At 49.2% G+C, this 16,640-nt stretch overlaps 1 protein-coding gene across 1 annotated transcript in view; it reads right to left on the bottom strand.

Moving 5' to 3' along the window:
- The window catches only part of shisa4 (shisa family member 4), a 157,018-nt gene that overhangs the window by 20,845 nt on the left and 119,533 nt on the right, over window positions 1-16,640 (bottom strand). The window contains exon 4 of the mRNA XM_086011803.1: window positions 7,269-7,376. Within this exon, the coding sequence (XP_085867929.1) occupies window positions 7,269-7,376 (108 nt within the window). The remainder of the gene's footprint in view (window positions 1-7,268; window positions 7,377-16,640) is intronic.

Below are 16,640 nucleotides of genomic sequence, written 5' to 3'. Positions count from 1 at the left end.
CCCAACATCAGAAGGGACGTGGAGAACCGGCAATTTCAAGGCATGAATGAAAGGCCAACTAGAACCTTCCAGATAGGTCAACAAGTTTTGGCCCGGGACTACCGTACCGAGAAATGGCAGCCTGGAACTATCTGCACACGGCTAGGACCGCTGATGTATACCGTGGACATCGGAGAAAGCATAATAAGGCGCCATGCTGACCAAATCATAGAGTCATCCGAAAAGGGACAACCTACACCACAACTCTATACGCCTAACGATGAAGTAGAGATACCCATATCTACTTCCGATCCAGTGATACTGGAACCCGATGAACCCAACACGGGCATTCAAGCCGAATCAGCCTTGCCAAAAGAACCTACTACACCACCAGAAACTACTACACCACCGAGGCGTTATCCGGACCGAGTCAGGAAGCCTCCAGAGAGACTGACTTATAATTAATTAACTGCAGCAATGTATAGATTATTTTTCTTGTAACATGTAATTAATAATTACTTAAAATATTATGTACTGGCTAGCTAAAAGGGGAGGAATTGTAGTGTATGTGCCTTTAAGAGCCCCATGTGGCCCTAGAGATAGCGGATGCACTAAGGATGATTTTTCAGAATTCATTAGACTCGGGAACAGTACCGATGGATTGGAGGGTAGCTAACGTTACCCCACTATTCAAAAAGGGGGGTAGGGAAAAAGCAGGTAATTACAGACCTGTAAGCCTTACATCAGTTGTGGGCAAAATGCTGGAGTCCATCATTAAGGATGAAATAGCGGAGCACTTAGCAAATGGGGACAGGATAGGACAGAGTCAACATGGATTTACAAAGGGTAAATCGTGCTTGACTAATCTATTGGAATTTTTTGAGGGAGTAACTGGTAGAATAGATGGGGGAGAGCCAGTAGATGTGGTGTACCTGGACTTCCAAAAGGCCTTCGATAAGGTCCCACATAAAAGATTAGCATGGAAAATTGAGGCTCATGGGATAAAGGGGAAAGTTTTGGCGTGGATAGGGAACTGGCTGTCAGATAGAAAACAGAGAGTTGGAATAAACGGCTCATTTTCTGAATGGCAGGCAGTAACAAGTGGGGTACCACAGGGATCTGTCCTGGGCCCCCAGCTGTTCACAATTTACATTAATGACCTGGATCAGGGAGTCGGATGCAGCATTTCCAAATTTGCAGACGACACTAAACTAGGAGGGGGGGTGGGCTCAGAGGAAGAGACCAGGAAGCTCCAGAGCGATTTGGACAGACTGGACGATTGGGCGGATAAATGGCAGATGCACTATAATGTGGACAAGTGCGAAGTTATCCACCTTGGGTGCAGGAACGGGAGGGCAAATTATTATTTAAATTGTACACCAGTCACTGAAGGCGAGCATGCAGGTGCAACAGGCGGTCAAGAAGGCAAACGGTATGCTGGCCTTCATAGCAAAAGGGTTAGAATACAGGAACAGGGATACCTTGCTGCAGCTGTACAGGGCACTGGTGAGACCACACCTCGAGTACTGTGTACAGTTTTGGTCGCCTCATCTGAGGAAGGATGTTCTTGCCATGGAGGGGGTGCAGCGGCGATTCACCAGGCTGATACCAGGAATGGCGGGAATGACCTATGAGGAGAGACTATGTAGTTTAGGGATGTACACACTGGAGTTTAGAAGATTGAGAGGGGACCTCATAGAAGTGTATAAAATTCTGACAGGTCTAGACAGACTGGATGCAGAAGGAATGTTTCCCTTGGCGGGTGAGAACAGAACTAGAGGACATAATTTAAGGATAAGGGCTAAACCATTTAGGACAGAGATGAGGGGGAATTTCTTCACTCAGAGAGTGGTTAACCTGTGGAACTCATTGCCACAGAGGGCAGTGTACGCCAGCTCATTAAATATATTTAAGAGGGAATTAGATATATTTCTACGGGCAAAAGGGGTTAAGGGTTACGGAGAGAAGGCGGGGACGGGATACTGAATTAAAGGATCAGCCATGATCTCATCGAATGGCGGAGCAGGCACGAAGGGCCGAATGGCCTACTCCTGCTCCTATCTTCTATGTATCTATGTAATGCCGGTAATGGCCACTCGGCTATATAAGCCTGAGTATTGTGTTGTATCCGTTAGTTCCCCTCCAGACTTTGTTTAGTAAACACCTATCAAACCAACTCCTGTCTTCAGTGTCTCTATCAACACACAGACACAACAATAAGGATGAAAGCAATGCTGATTATTTAACAGAACTGCGCAAACTATCGAAACACTGCCAGTTTGGAACGGGACTGGCAGATACCTTAAGGGACAAGTTTGTGTGTGGGCTTCAAAGTGAAGGAACCCAGAAACGGCTTTTATCTGAAAAGGACCTTACGCTGAAAAAGGCTTTCAGCATTGCGGTATCATATGAAGCAGCAGCACGGGGCGCTGCAGAGCTACAACAGAGAGCGCAAGAATATGGCACAAACGAAATGTCATATGGAACAGAGAAGTGCTATCGCTGCAGCAGAACAACACACGACCAGAATGATTGCTGGTTCAAAGACAAAGTGTGCAGACAGTGTGGAAAAGTAGGACACATAGCACGAGTCTGCAGGTCGGGAAAGAAAACCAGCAATAAGAAACCTACCAAAGGAAAGTACAAGAAGGTACATAAGATGACGGAGAATAGTTCAGACGAACAAAAGGGTGATAACGGCTCCGAAAGCAGGGAACTGAGTTGTCTGAAACTACATAATGTGATCACAACGGAGGATCACCGAACCATTTGGGTCACTCTCAAGCTAGCAGGAGTCCAGGTAAAGATGGAATTGGACATAGGATCAGCTCTAACAGTCATAAACCGACGGGACTACGAGCGGCTATTCTCACACATACCCTTGAGAGACACAAAAATTATTTTCAAGACGTACACGGGGCAAAAAGTCTACCCCAAAGGAAAAATAAGGGTGACCGTTATATATAACGGTAAGGAAACACCAAAACTAGACCTGTATGTATTGCAAGGTGGAGGACCACCATTACTGGGACGTGAATGGATCCGGAAAATACAACTAGATTGGCATTCCATGCAGGCACTGACTGTGGCTGACAAAAAGGATGACGACGTCACACCTGGGCGACTGTCAAAAGATCCTAACTGACGCGAAAGAAGTGTTCCAGCAAGGACTTGGAACACTAAAAGGCATGACAGCGACGATTAAAATGGAAGAAAACCAAGTCCAAAATTTTTTAAGGCCAGATGGACCTTATGCGATCCGCCCAGCCGTCGAAGCAGAGCTGGAGAGTCTGGAACGTTCAGGTGTACTGTCCAAGGTAGACTGGAGCGAGTGGGCTACACCCATCGTCCCTGTGATGAAAAAGTCGTTGAGCAGCACGCCTGGGGAACCAAGGAAGGTTCGCATCTGTGGGGACTTTAAGGTAACAGTGAACCCGGTCCTTCACACCGTACAATATCCACTTCCGCGGATTGAAGATATTTTCGCCTCGCTATCTGGAGGGAAACGCTTCACTAAGATTGATCTGGCCCAGGCGTATCTGCAAATGGAGGTAGAAGAAGCATCAAAAAAATACCTCACAATCAACACCCATAAAGGTCTCTACCAATACAACCGGCTGGTATTCGGGGTAGCATCAGCTCCGGCTATTTGGCAGAGGGCAATGGAACAAGTCCTGCAAGGGATCCCAGGGACCCAGTGTTATTGGGACGACATCCTGGTCACGGCCGAAAATGACAGTGATCACCTTGCCAACCTGGAGCAGGTGCTCACTAGATTGCAGGAATATGGGCTCCGAGCTAACCACCCCAAATGCGAGTTTTTTAGAAAACAGATCTCATATTGCGGCCACGTTATCGATAAAGAGGGGTTACATAAGTCCCCAGAGAAGATTGAGGCAGTAGTCAAGGCTCCAGCACCGGAAAATGTGTCACAACTGAGGTCGTTCCTCGGGCTGGTAAACTACTACCATAAGTTCTTGCCAAATTTGTCTACAATACTACACCCACTGAATACCCTACTGCAAACTGGGGTGCCATGACAGTGGAGTGACGAATGTAGACGAGCTTTCCAGAAGAGCAAAACGCTAATCACATCGAAAGAGGTATTCACAGAATCACAGAAACCCCACCGTGCAGATAGAGGCCATTTCGGCCCATCGAGCCTGCACCGACACATATCCCACCCGATCACCGTAACCTCTGCACCGACGCATATCCCACCCTATCCCCGTAACCCCACGTATTTAATCCCCCTAACACTAAGGGTCAATTTATCATAGCCAATCAACCTAACCTGCACATCTTTGGACTGTGGGAGGAAACCGGAGCACCCGGAGGAAACCCACACAAACACGGGGAGAATGTGCAAACTCCACACAGACAGTCACCCGAGGCCGGATTCGAACCCGGGTCCCTGGCGCTGTGAGGCTACAGTGCTAACCACTATGCCACCGTGCTGCTATAGTCGAATGGAATATTTCGACAGGATCCACTGCTGGTGCTTCCTCCGCAGTAGGCAGTGGCAGGCGTGATAGCCCATCAGCGTTTCCATGCTGTTTCGTGCCCTTATATTCAATCTCAATTGGCCCATTACAACCCAGCATTACCAATTCGGTTGGCATGTGATGCGTCACCCTACGGCATTGGAGCGGTGCTGTTGCACAAATTCTCGGACGGCTCAGAGAGGCCAATAGCCTTTGCGTCGCAGTCACTAACCTCAGCCGAGCGTAACTACGCCCAGAGTGACAGGGAGGCCCTCAGCCTAGTGTGGGGAGTGAAAAAGTTCAATCACTATCTGCACGGGCAGAAATTCACCTTGCTGACTGATCACCAGCCTCTTGTCTCCATTTTTAATCCGAAGAAGGGCGTTCCGGTGATGACTGCGCAACGACTACAAAGATGGTCACTTTTTCTAGGGGCGCACCACTATGAGATTGAATATAAGGGCACGAAACAGCATGGAAACGCTGATGGGCTATCACGCCTGCCACTGCCTACTGCGGAGGAAGCACCAGCAGTGGATCCTGTCGAAATATTCCATTCGACTATAGTTGAATACCTACTGGTAACTAACGCTTGTATCGAAAAGGAAACCCGAAATGACCCGACACTGTCTCGGGTATATGATTTGATGGTGAAGGGATGGCCAGCACATGGCGACTCACTGTTGCCAGCATTCTCGAAAAGGAGAGAACAGCTGTCAGTATGCCGGGGGACCTTGATGTGTGGATCCCGAGTGGTAATTCCACCCAAGTTAAGGGATAGAGTGCTCAATGAGCTTCATGAGGGTCATCTGGGAGGGGTAAAAATGAAAAGCCTAGCCAGGGCTTATGTGTGGTGGCCGGGAATCGATAAACAAATCGAGGACCTGACCAAGAGCTGCTCAGGATGCCAGAAAGTCCAAAATGCACCACCACAGGCCCCTCTACACCCATGGGAGTGGCCCTCATCTCCATGGCAATGGGTGCATATTGATTTTGCTGGTCCATTCATGGACTCAATGTTTTTAATAGCCGTGGATGCGCACTCGAAATGGCCTGAGGTCATCAAAATGTCCTCCACCACCACGGAGAAAACTATTGCAGTCCAACGGACCATTTTTGCCAGGAATGGCTTGCCAGAACAGATTTGCTCTGCCAACGGACCACAGTTTGTGTCCGAAGAGTTCCGGAGGTTCTTGAAAAAGAATGGGGTAAGGCATTACACATCCGCCCCGTATCATCCAGCCACAAATGGATTGGCTGAGAGGTTCGTACAAACCTTTAAGAAGGCAATAAAGGCTATGTACAATGACAACATTCCGCTGCAGCACAAGGTGGACAATTTCCTGTTCGCCTACCGGAATGCGACACATGCAGTCACCAACCAGGCCCCAGCCATGATGTTCTTTAACCGAAGGTTAAGATCTCGCCTGGATTTGCTCAGACCAAACGTACGAAGAGATGTTGAGAGTAAGCAATTCCAGCACATCCATGAGAAGCCAACAAGGAGCTTCAATGTAGGGCAACCAGTCTTGGCCCGCGACTACCGAACAGAAAAATGGCAGCCAGGAACGATATGCACACGGCAGGGCCCACTAATGTACACAGTGGACGTTGGGGAGAGCATCGTGAGAGGCCATGCCGACCAGATCCTAGAGTCACAGGAACAAGTCAACCCCATGCCTCGCCCATACATACCTGGTGATGAACCCGACGTACAGGTCGCATCTACCCCAGAAACAGTAGCATCGGAAGCTGATGAACCAACCGACGACAGGGGGCCAGAATCGCCTCCGCACCAAGAGCAAGACACTCGGGAAAGGCGCTATCCAGAAAGGATCAGGAAGCCTCCCCAAAGACTGAATATATAAATAGACTATTTTCAGCTAATGTTGCATGTTAAAAGTGTTAATTGTAATTAGTTTGATATTTAATTGTTAAATGAGTGTTATGGTACTGTTAATCTAAAAGGGGAGGAATTGTAATGTATATACCTTTAATGGGGGGGAACTACTTTTTACAGCTCATGTATACTGTAGTACCGGCAGTGACCACACCTGTATATAGCACTGAGTAGTAATCTGTACAGTCAGTTCCACTGTGAGCCACGTTGAGTAAACACCTGTTGTACCGTTTCTCCTGCAGTCTGTGTCTTATTATACACGGACACAACAGGGGCCAGGGATGGCGAGGGGAGCTCGGGGCCAGGGATGGCGAGGGGAGCTCGTGGCCAGGGATGGCGAGGGAAGCTCGGGGCCAGGGATGGCGAGGGGAGCTCGGGGCCAGGGATGGAGAGGGGAGCTCGGGGCCAGGGATGGAGAGGGGAGCTCGGGGCCAGGGATGGCGAGGGGAGCTCGGGGCCAGGGATGGAGAGGGGAGCTCGGGGCCAGGGATGGCGAGGGGAGCTCGGGGCCAGGGATGGAGAGGGGAGCTCGGGGCCAGGGATGGAGAGGGGAGCTCGGGGCCAGGGATGGAGAGGGGAGCTCGGGGCCAGGGATGGAGAGGGGAGCTCGGGGCCAGGGATGGCGAGGGAAGCTCGGGGCCAGGGATGGCGAGGGAAGCTCGGGGCCAGGGATGGCGAGGGGAGCTCGGGGCCAGGGATGGCGAGGGAAGCTCGGGGCCAGGGATGGCGAGGGAAGCTCGGGGCCAGGGATGGCGAGGGAAGCTCGGGGCCAGGGATGGCGAGGCTCACAGGCACAAATACAGCCACAGTGAAACTCTGCCCATCACCAAGACTATAAAAATGCCAGCTCCCATCTCATTCACAGTCCTGGCGAGAGTTAGCTCACTGCTTGTATTAGTAATTACCTGCAGCACTGTAGGCTGGAGCTGTTGGGTACGGAGCGTATGCTCCAGGAGGCATGTTGGGTGGATAGGCTGGCTGCATTGGGTAGCTGTGAACCACCTCTCTCCCACCTAGAATAAACAAACACACTGTTGATACATGGAGTAGAAGAGGACGGGGGAAAAAGAACGAGAGAGATGAGTTAAAGGTTCACATAGCAACAGGGTTCATTTTGATACTGATAATAGCTATGCGCGTGGAGCACAGTGGAACCAAGTAAGTGAAGTTAATGGAAGGCATGAAGGAAAACCAGAAAATGAGGCGTACCATATAGGGTGTTGCAGCAAAAGAAAAAGGACCAATGGGGCACAGAAGGACTTTCGGCAACACACACATTGGAAATGTATAAATAGTTTATATCCACTAACAATAGGTGGTACAATGTAAAGAATGCATACCTATGTATAATTGTACTCTGTCTGTGTAACTACTGCGTGTATTGAAGCAAGAATAAAAGTATTGTAACCAGAACCACCGACTGACTTCATAACTACTCAAGCGAACAACGTACATTTTTTTAACTACATTTGGCGATCCAGGTCTGACCTTAACTTATGGCTTTTTGAAACCTGGGGACGGACTGAAGTGAAACCTGAACCACCAAGGACTCAATCCGAACGAGCCCTGGGACAGGAGATAGACTACATCCCCCGTCAACAACCCATGATGAAAACTAAGCAGCAAGACACAGGATAAAGAACACATACACGTGTGAGTAGTGTATTCAATTTGTTAGTGAGTAGAGCAGACATCACGTTGTATGACGTTTTAACGTGACAGTGGCTGGGAAACCACTGTACTCGTTATACAGTCTTCAACCTCTATAGGTATCATGGAAAGGGGAGGCTGTTGTAAGGGAGGAAATATTGGAGACTGATCACATCCAATAAAGGCCGAATCTAAAAAGGCCAAACATAAAGCAGCTGTAAAAATGGATAAAGATAATAAAGGAGTACTCTTGCGGAGGGTATGGGCAAGGCTGTTTCAGATGGGGCTAGGAGTTGCTCAGCTAGTAGGGTTAGTAACAGTGGTATAGCCCGATGCATAGTAAGGAAATTAAGGGAAGACAGACATAGAAGGGAAGAGGAAAAGAAAAAAAAAATCAAAAATTAAGGGTTAGTGTGGCAGCCTTGTCCTTCGGCATTTGAGGAGCAATCCAGTAGTGAGGATGATGAAGATGATGCAGTCCTCCCATCGGCACCCTCAATTCCTGGTTCCCCGCCGTGGGCGGGTAAATGTGGTGGCGAGAGGACGACGACAGTTGAAGTCAATCTCCAACGTCCATAGTTAGCAGCAGCGTGGACAGTATAGCCAATCACACTCTGTCCCATGCGGCAGGTAGCAGTACGGGTGGGCCACATAGTACCAAACGCCTATGCACACATGGGACGACCAATGGGAAGGGCTGGACGGAATATACATATGCGGACCAATAAGTTATTAGGAACCTAACTCTCTCGGAATTATGCCAACTTAGTGGCCAATTGCCCAAATACGATGGGGTAGGAGACCCAACTCAGCTATTAAATAAAGTATGATCACTACAGCAGGCGCATGCCTTGACAAACAAGGATGCTCGTCGACTGCTACAGGCTGCTTTACCTCTAGGCGTGACACTGCCTTAGCGATTTATAGAGGGAACAGAAGGCAGGAGGAGCGGAGGCAGAGCGGACCCGATCGGGGACTGGAGCCGAGGCAGGTAAATAAAGAGCGTGGTCGGAGGCCCAAGCTCACTGGGAGGAGCGGATGCGGAGTATATTCGGTGAAATCAAAAAAATCAAGGAGTGACGTTACAGGACAGCATGTAGGTGATTGGTTGGTCAGCATTACAGGTTTTTTTGTTCTCTAAGTTAGGCAGTGGGTTAAATTAAGAGCTAGGAAAATATAAATGCTATTACTTTATTAAATTAATAACTTAAACTAGATTAACTAATTAATAAAACTAAAAATAATCGATTGACTAAGAACTTTAATTAATTAAATAAAATAAGGTTAGAGATGGCAGGGCAGGTGGTGTGCCATAACTGCAGCATGTGGGAGTTTGTGGAGACCAGCGAGATCCCGAGCAACCACACCTATGGTAAGTGTCTGCAACTTGGGTAACTTCAGCTCCGAGTTTTTGAGCTGGAGTCCAAGCTGCAGATATTGCGATGCATCAGGGAGGGGGAGAGTTACCTGGACAATTTGTTCCAGGAGGCGGTCACACCCCTTAGATTAAGTAGTACTTTAGAATTAGTCGGTGGTCAGGGACAGAAGGGCGTGGCTGAGAGTCAGGCAGGTATGGGAACCCAGGATGTAGTGATGGAGGAGCCTAAGCCCTTGTCCAACAGGTACGAGGTACTTGCTACCTGTATGGATGAGAACAAGGACTACAGGGAGGATGGGCAAACTGACCACGGCACCGTAGTACAGGAGGCCATTCAAGTGGGGGGGAGTAAAAAGGAATGTGGTAGTAGTAGGGGACAGTATAGTCAGGGAAATTGATACTGATCTCTGCTTCCGCGCCCGGGAGTCCCGAAGTCTGTGTTACCCGCCCGATGTCAGGGTTAAGCATATATCCCTGTGGCTGGAGAAGAACTTGGAGTGGGAGGGGGAGAATCCAATTGTCGTGGTCCACGTAGGAACCAACGATGTAGGTAGAACTAAGAATGAGGTTCTGCTGAGGGAGTTTGAGGAGCTAGGGTCTAAATTAATAAGCAGAACCTCAAAGATAATAATCTCTGGATTAGTACCTGAGCCATGTGCAAATTGGCGTCGGGACACCCAGATCAGAGAGTTAAATGCGTGGCTCAAAGAGTGGTGTGGGAGGGGTTTGGATTCATGGGGCACTGGCACCAGTAGTGGGGAAAGAGGGAGCTGTTCCATTGGGACTGGCTCCACTTAAACTGGGTTGGGACCAATGTCCTGACGAATTGAATAACTAGGGCTGTAGCTAAGGCTTTAACCTAAAGGGGGAGGGGTCAGATGAGGGGAAATTTAGAAATCGAAAGAGAAAAGTCAAGGCAATGGAGCAGTGTAGCATTTGGGTAAAGATAAACAGTGTGTGACAGGAAGGGACAGAGAGTGTAAAGGTTATAGTGCATCTGATGAAAGGTCATCGACCTGAAACACTAACTCTGTTTCTCTCTCCACAGATGCTGAATATTTCCAGCATTTTCTGTTTTTATTTCAGATTTCCAGCATCCACAGTATGTTGCTTTTATTTTAAGTGAAGGATAGTTAATGATTAAAAGAGGCTTATAATGTTGTAAAGAATAGTAGTAAGCCTGAGAATTGGGAGAACTTTAGAAACCAGCAAAGGATGAACAAAAAATTGATAAAAAGGGAGAAAATAGAATGAGAGAAAACTGGCAAGAAATATAAAAATTGATTGTAAGACCTTCTACAAGAATGTAAAAAGGAAAAGAGTAGCAAAAGTAAGCGTTGGTCCCTTGGAGGCTGAGACAGGAGAAATTATAATGGGGAATAAGGAAATGGCAGAGACTTTAAACAAATATTTTGTATCTGCCTTCACAGTAGAAGACACAAAAAGCTTACCAAAAATAGTGGGGAACCAAGGGGCTAATGAGACAGGAACTTAAAGTAATTAATATCAGTAGAGAAAAAGTACTAGAGAAACTAATGGGACTAAACGCCGACAAATCCCCTGGACTTGACGGCCTACATCCTAGGGTTTGAAAAGAGGTGGCTGCAGAGATAGCGGACGCATTGGCTGTGATCTTCCAAAATTCCCTAGTTTCCAGAAAGGTCCAAGTGGATTGGAAGGCAAATGTAACACCGTTATTCAAGAAAGGAGGGACAGAGAAAACCGGGAACTACAGACCAGTTAGCCTGACATCAGTCATTGGGAAAATGCTGGGATCCATTATTAAGAAAGTGGTATCAGGGCACTTAGAAAATCATAATATGATTAGGCAGAGTCAACATGGTTTTATCAAAGGGAAATCGTGTTGGACAAATTTATTCGAGTTTTTTGAGGATGTAACTAATAGGGTAGATAAAGAGGAACCAGTGGATGTAGCATATTTGGATTTCCAAAAGGCATTCGATAAATGCCACATAAAAGGTTGTTACACACGATAAGGGCTCATGGGGTTGAGGGTAATATATTAGCATGGCTAGAGGATTGGTTAACAGACAGAAAAGAGAGAGTAGGGATAAATGGGTCATTTTGAGGTTGGCAAGCTGTAACTGATGGGGTGCTGCAAGGATCATTGCTTGGGCCTCAGCTATTTACAATTTATATTAATGACTTGGATACATTACACTCAGTTCCTTCAACTAAGTTTGTTTTTATTCGTTCATGGGATGTGGGTGTCGCTGGAAAGGCCAGCATTTATTGCACATCCTGATTGCCCTTGAGAAGGTGGTGGTGAGCTGCCTTCTTGAGCCGCTGCAGTCCGTGTGGTGAAGGTGCTCCCACAGTGCTGTTAGGGAGGGAGTTCCAGGATTTTGACCCAGCGACGATGAAGGAATGGCGATATACTTCCAAGTCAGGATGGTGTGTGACTTGTAGGGGAACTTGCAGGTGGTGGTATTCCCATGTGCCTGCTGCCCTTGTCCTTCTAGGTTGTAGAAGTCGCGGGTTTGGGAGGTGCTGTCGAAGAAGCCTTGGCGAGTTGCTGCAGTGCATCTTGTAGATGGTACACACTGCAGCCATGGTACGCCGGTGGTGGAGGGAGTGAATGTTTAAGGTGGTGGATGGAGTGCCAATCAAGCGGGCTGCTTTGTCTTGGAAGATGTCGAGCTTCTTGAGTGTTATTGGAGCTGCACTCATCCAGGCAAGTGGAGAGTATTCCATCACACTCCTGACTTGTGCCTTGTAGATGGTGGAAAGGCTTTGGGGAGTCAGGAGGTGAGACACTCGCCGCAGAATACCCAGCCTCTGACCTGCTCTTGTTGTCACAGTATTTATGTGGCTGGTCCAGTCAAGTTTCTGGTCAATGGTGACCCTCAGGATACTGATGGTGGGGGATTCGGTGATGGTAGTGCCGCTGACTGTCAAGAGGCTGTGGTTAGACTCTTGCTAGTTGGAGATAGTCATTGCCTGGCACTTGTATGGAGTGAATGTTACCTGCCACTTATCAGCCCAAGCCTGAATATCATTCCGGTCTTGTTGCATGTGGACATGGACTGCTTCATTATCTGAGGAGTTGCGAATGGCATTGAACACTGTGCAGTCATCAGCGAACATCCCCACTTCTGACCTTGTGATGGAGGGAAGGTCATTGACGAAGCCGCTGAAGATGGTTGGGCCTAGGACACTGCCCTGAGGAACTCCTGCAGTGATGTTCTGGGGCTGTGATGATTGACCTCCAACCACCACAACCATCTTCCTTTGTGCTAGGTATGACTCCAGCCAGTGGAGAGTTTCCCCCCCACCCCCCGATTCCCATTGACTTCAGTTTTACTAGGGCTCCTTGATGCCACACTCGATCAAATGCTGCCTTGATGTCAAGGGAAGTCACTCTCACCTTACCTCTGGAATTCAGCTCTTTTGTCCATGTTTGGATCAAGGCTGTAATACGGAACCCAAACTGGGCATCAGTGAGCAGGTTATTGGTGAGTAAGTGCCGCTTGATAGCACTGTCGACGACACCTTCCATCACTTTGCTGATGATTGAGAGTAGACTGATAGGGCAGTAATTGGCCAGATTGGATTTGTCCTGCTTTTTGTGGACAGGACATACCTGAGCAGTTTTCCACATTGTCGGATAGGTGCCAGTGTTATAGCTGTGCTGGAACAGCTTGGCTAGAGGCACGGCTAGTTCTGGAGCATAAGTCTTCAGCACGGCAGCCGAGATGTTGTCGGGGCCCACTGCCTTTGCTGTATCCAGTGCGCTCAGCTGTTTCTTGATATCACGTGGAGTGAATCGAATTGGCTGAAGACTGGCTTCTGTGATGGTGGGGACCTCAGGAGGAGGCCGATATGGATCATCCACTCGGCAATTCTGGCTGAAGATGGTTGCAAACGCTTCAGCTTTGTCTTTTGCACTCACATGCTGGGCTCCACCATCATTGAGGATAGGGATATTCATGGAGCCTCCTCCTCCTGTTAGTTGTTTAATGGTCCACCACCATTCACGACTGGATGTGGCAGGACTGCAGAGCTTTGATCTGATCCGTTGATTGTGGGATCGCTTAGCTCTGTCTATAGCATGCTGCTTCTGCTTTTTAGCATGCATGTAGTCCTGTGTTGCAGCTTCCCCAGGTTGGCATTGCATTTTTAGGTACGCCTGGCACTGCTCCTGGCATGCTCTTCTGCATTCCTTATTTTGGTTGGTCCCCTGGCTTGATGGTAATGGTAGAGTGAGGGTTATGCCGGGCCATGAGGTTACAGATTGTGGTGGAATACAATTCTGCTGCTCCTGATGGTCCACAGCGCCTCATGGATGCCCAGTTTAGAGCTGCTAGATCTGTTCTGAATCTATCCCATTTAGCACGGTGGTAGTTCCACACATGATGGAGGGTGTCCTCAGTGTGAAGACGGGACTTCGTCTCCACAATGACTGTGCGGTGGTCACTGCTACCAATGCTGACATGGACAGATGCATTTGCGACAGGTAGATTGGGGAGGACGAGGTCAAGTAGATTTTTCCCTCGTGCTGGTTCTCTCACCACCTGTCGCAGGCACAGACATCAGGACTCGGCCAGCTCGGTCAGTAATGGTGCTACCGAGCCACTCTTGGTGATGGACAGTGAAGTCCCCCACCCAGAGTACATTCTGTGCCCTTGCTACTCTCAGTGCTTCTTCCAAGTGGTGTTCAACATGGAAGGATACTGATTCATCAGCTGAGGGAGAGCGGTAGGTGGTAATCAGCAGGAGGTTTCCTTGCCCATGCTTGACCTGAAGCCATGGGGTCCAGAGTCAATGTTGAGGACTCCCAGGGCCACTCCTTCCCGACTGTATACCACGGTGCTGCCACCTCTGGTGGGTCTGTCCTGCCGGTGGGACAGGACATACCCAGGGATGGTGATGGAGGAGTTCGGGACATTGGCTGAAAGGTATGATTCTGTGAGTATGACTGTCAGGCTGTTGCTTGACTAGTCTGTGGGACAGCTCTCCCAATTTTGGGACAAGTCCCCAGATGTTGGTGAGGAGGACTTTACAGGGTTGCCTGGGCTGGGTGTGCCTTTGTTGTGTCCGTAGCCGGTGCCGAGGCCGATGCCAGGTAGTCCGTTCAGTTTTATTCTGATAGTTGTAAAAAACCGCTACAAAAAACAGAGTGGTTTGCTAGGCCATTTCAGAGTCAACCACATTGCTGTGGGTCTGGAGTCACATACAGGCCATGAGGATTCCCAGGGCCATTCCCAACTATATACCACTGTGCCGCCACCTCTGGTGGGTCTGTCCTACCCGTCGGACAGGCCATGGTGATCCCTGGGTATGGCCTGTCTGGGACATTGGCTGAAAGGTATGACTATGTCGGGCTGTTGCTTGACTAGTCTGTGGGACAGCTCTCCAAACTTTGGCACAAGTTCCGCGATGTTAGTGAGGAGGACTTTGCAGGGTCGGCTGGGCTGGGTGTGCCTTTGCTGTGTCAATGCCAGGTAAACCGTATGGTTTAATTATTATTGTTTTTCGTAGCGGTTTGTTACAACTGAGTGGCTTGCTCGGCCATTGCAGAGGGCAGTTAAGAGTCAACCACATTGCTGTGGGTCTGGAGTTACGTATAGGCCAGACCAGGTAAGGATGGCAGATTTCCTTCCCTGAAGGACATTAGTGAACCAGTTTTTACAACAATCCAGTAGTTTCACAGTCACCATTACTGACACTAGCTTTTTATTCCAGATTTATATAATTAACTGAATTTAAATTCCCTAGCTGCCGTGGTGGGATTTGAACTCACGTCTCCGGATCATTAGTCCAGGCCTCTGGATTACTAGTCCAGTAACAGAACCAATATGCTACCGTTCCTGTAGTTTGCCGACGATACAAAGATAGGTGAGAAAGTAAGCTGTGAGGAGGACACAAAGGCCTAGAAATTCAGTGGGCTGCGCCACCCGTTAGCGCCCAAAGAGGGCACTTAGTGGGTTTTGCGCCACTGGCCATGCCTCCCGCTAAATTTAGCGGGACGCTAATGGCGGCGCTAGTCGTTAGCGCTGCGCCGCTACCGATGACGTCATCGGTGTGCACAGCACCCCGCTACCGCCCCGATCGCGAAATTTGGTAGCGCCCCCTGCTTTAACGCCAGTCGCAATTTGCGACCGGTTCAGGGGGCCTACCTGCGGTGGTAGAGGTGCTGAGGTGCGGGGCAGCCATTTTTTTTGCTGGCCGCCTGCCAGCACCTCTCCGTGCCGCCGTCCCCGGCCTCCTGTGCCCCCCCACCCCTGCAGAGTGCCGGCTGTGTCCCAAAAGCCCGGCACTTCTCCTCGGTGCCGGGCTCTTTTGCCGGCACTCGCGATCGTCGACCACGCTGCAGCAGGCCCCTCCCCTTTAAGAAGGGGAGGAAGGCCTTCAGTACTGCAGCGCGCCATGCCGCAGCGTGTGGCGCTGTGGCACGTTGCGCTGCGAACTTCAGTTGCAGCACCCCAAGAGGGATGCGGGGCACCTCGAGTAGCGCCGCGCTTCCCTCTGGGGCGCGCAAACTGAATTTGCGGCGGGCGGCCGCAACTTCTTCCGGGGCGCTACTTCCGGCGCCCTGGCGAGGCTAGCGCCCCAAACGGGGCGCCAGTGAATTTCTAGGCTAAAGAGTCTACAAAGGGACATAGAGAGGTTAAGTGAGTGGACAATAAGGTGGCAGATGGAGTATAATGTGGGGAAATGTCAGGTTATTCACTTTGGTAGGAAGAATAGAAAAACAGAATGGTCATGAAATTCGATCTTGTAGTGCCAGCGTTAAGGCCGGTTTTCTTCACAAAAAAAATGGCGACCACCTCGCTTCCGCCTGCTTCTGGCGCGAGACACGGCGGCCGCCATTTTGGAGAGGTCGGCAGCGCTGGTGTTGCCTGCACTCACCTCTCCAATGTAAATGTGCAGATCGTGACGTCAATTGGCGTGCAACGCCGGAGTTGCCGCACGACTGCGATTTTGGACGTCGCTGTACTCCATACCGCCCTCTCCTAACCACATACGGAAGATTGTGTGTGCAGCAGTTGTGCAGAGATGCTGTCAGCGCTTCTTAAAGGGATACACACATCTTTCAGGTAAGTTTCGATTTCAGTTTTTGGAGTGTTGTTTTTATATTTTAGTGGAGTAGTAGTTTGGTGCAATACATTAAAAAAGTTATTAAAGTGGGCAGGGAGTGCTGCTGCGCGCTTGCAAGGTTTTGGATGTTAAAGGAAGCCCTCTGAGAAGACCACTTGCTCATAGTCCTAGGGGCTCGAGTTGCAGT

The sequence above is a fragment of the Somniosus microcephalus genome, chromosome 18 (assembly GCF_052327205.1).
Source record: "Somniosus microcephalus isolate GS21.2 chromosome 18, FLI_Smic_1.0, whole genome shotgun sequence".
NCBI classification, from domain to species: domain Eukaryota; kingdom Metazoa; phylum Chordata; class Chondrichthyes; order Squaliformes; family Somniosidae; genus Somniosus; species Somniosus microcephalus.
Note: the sequence above shows the minus strand (reverse complement) of the source record. Positions and strands in the feature narration are given on the sequence as shown.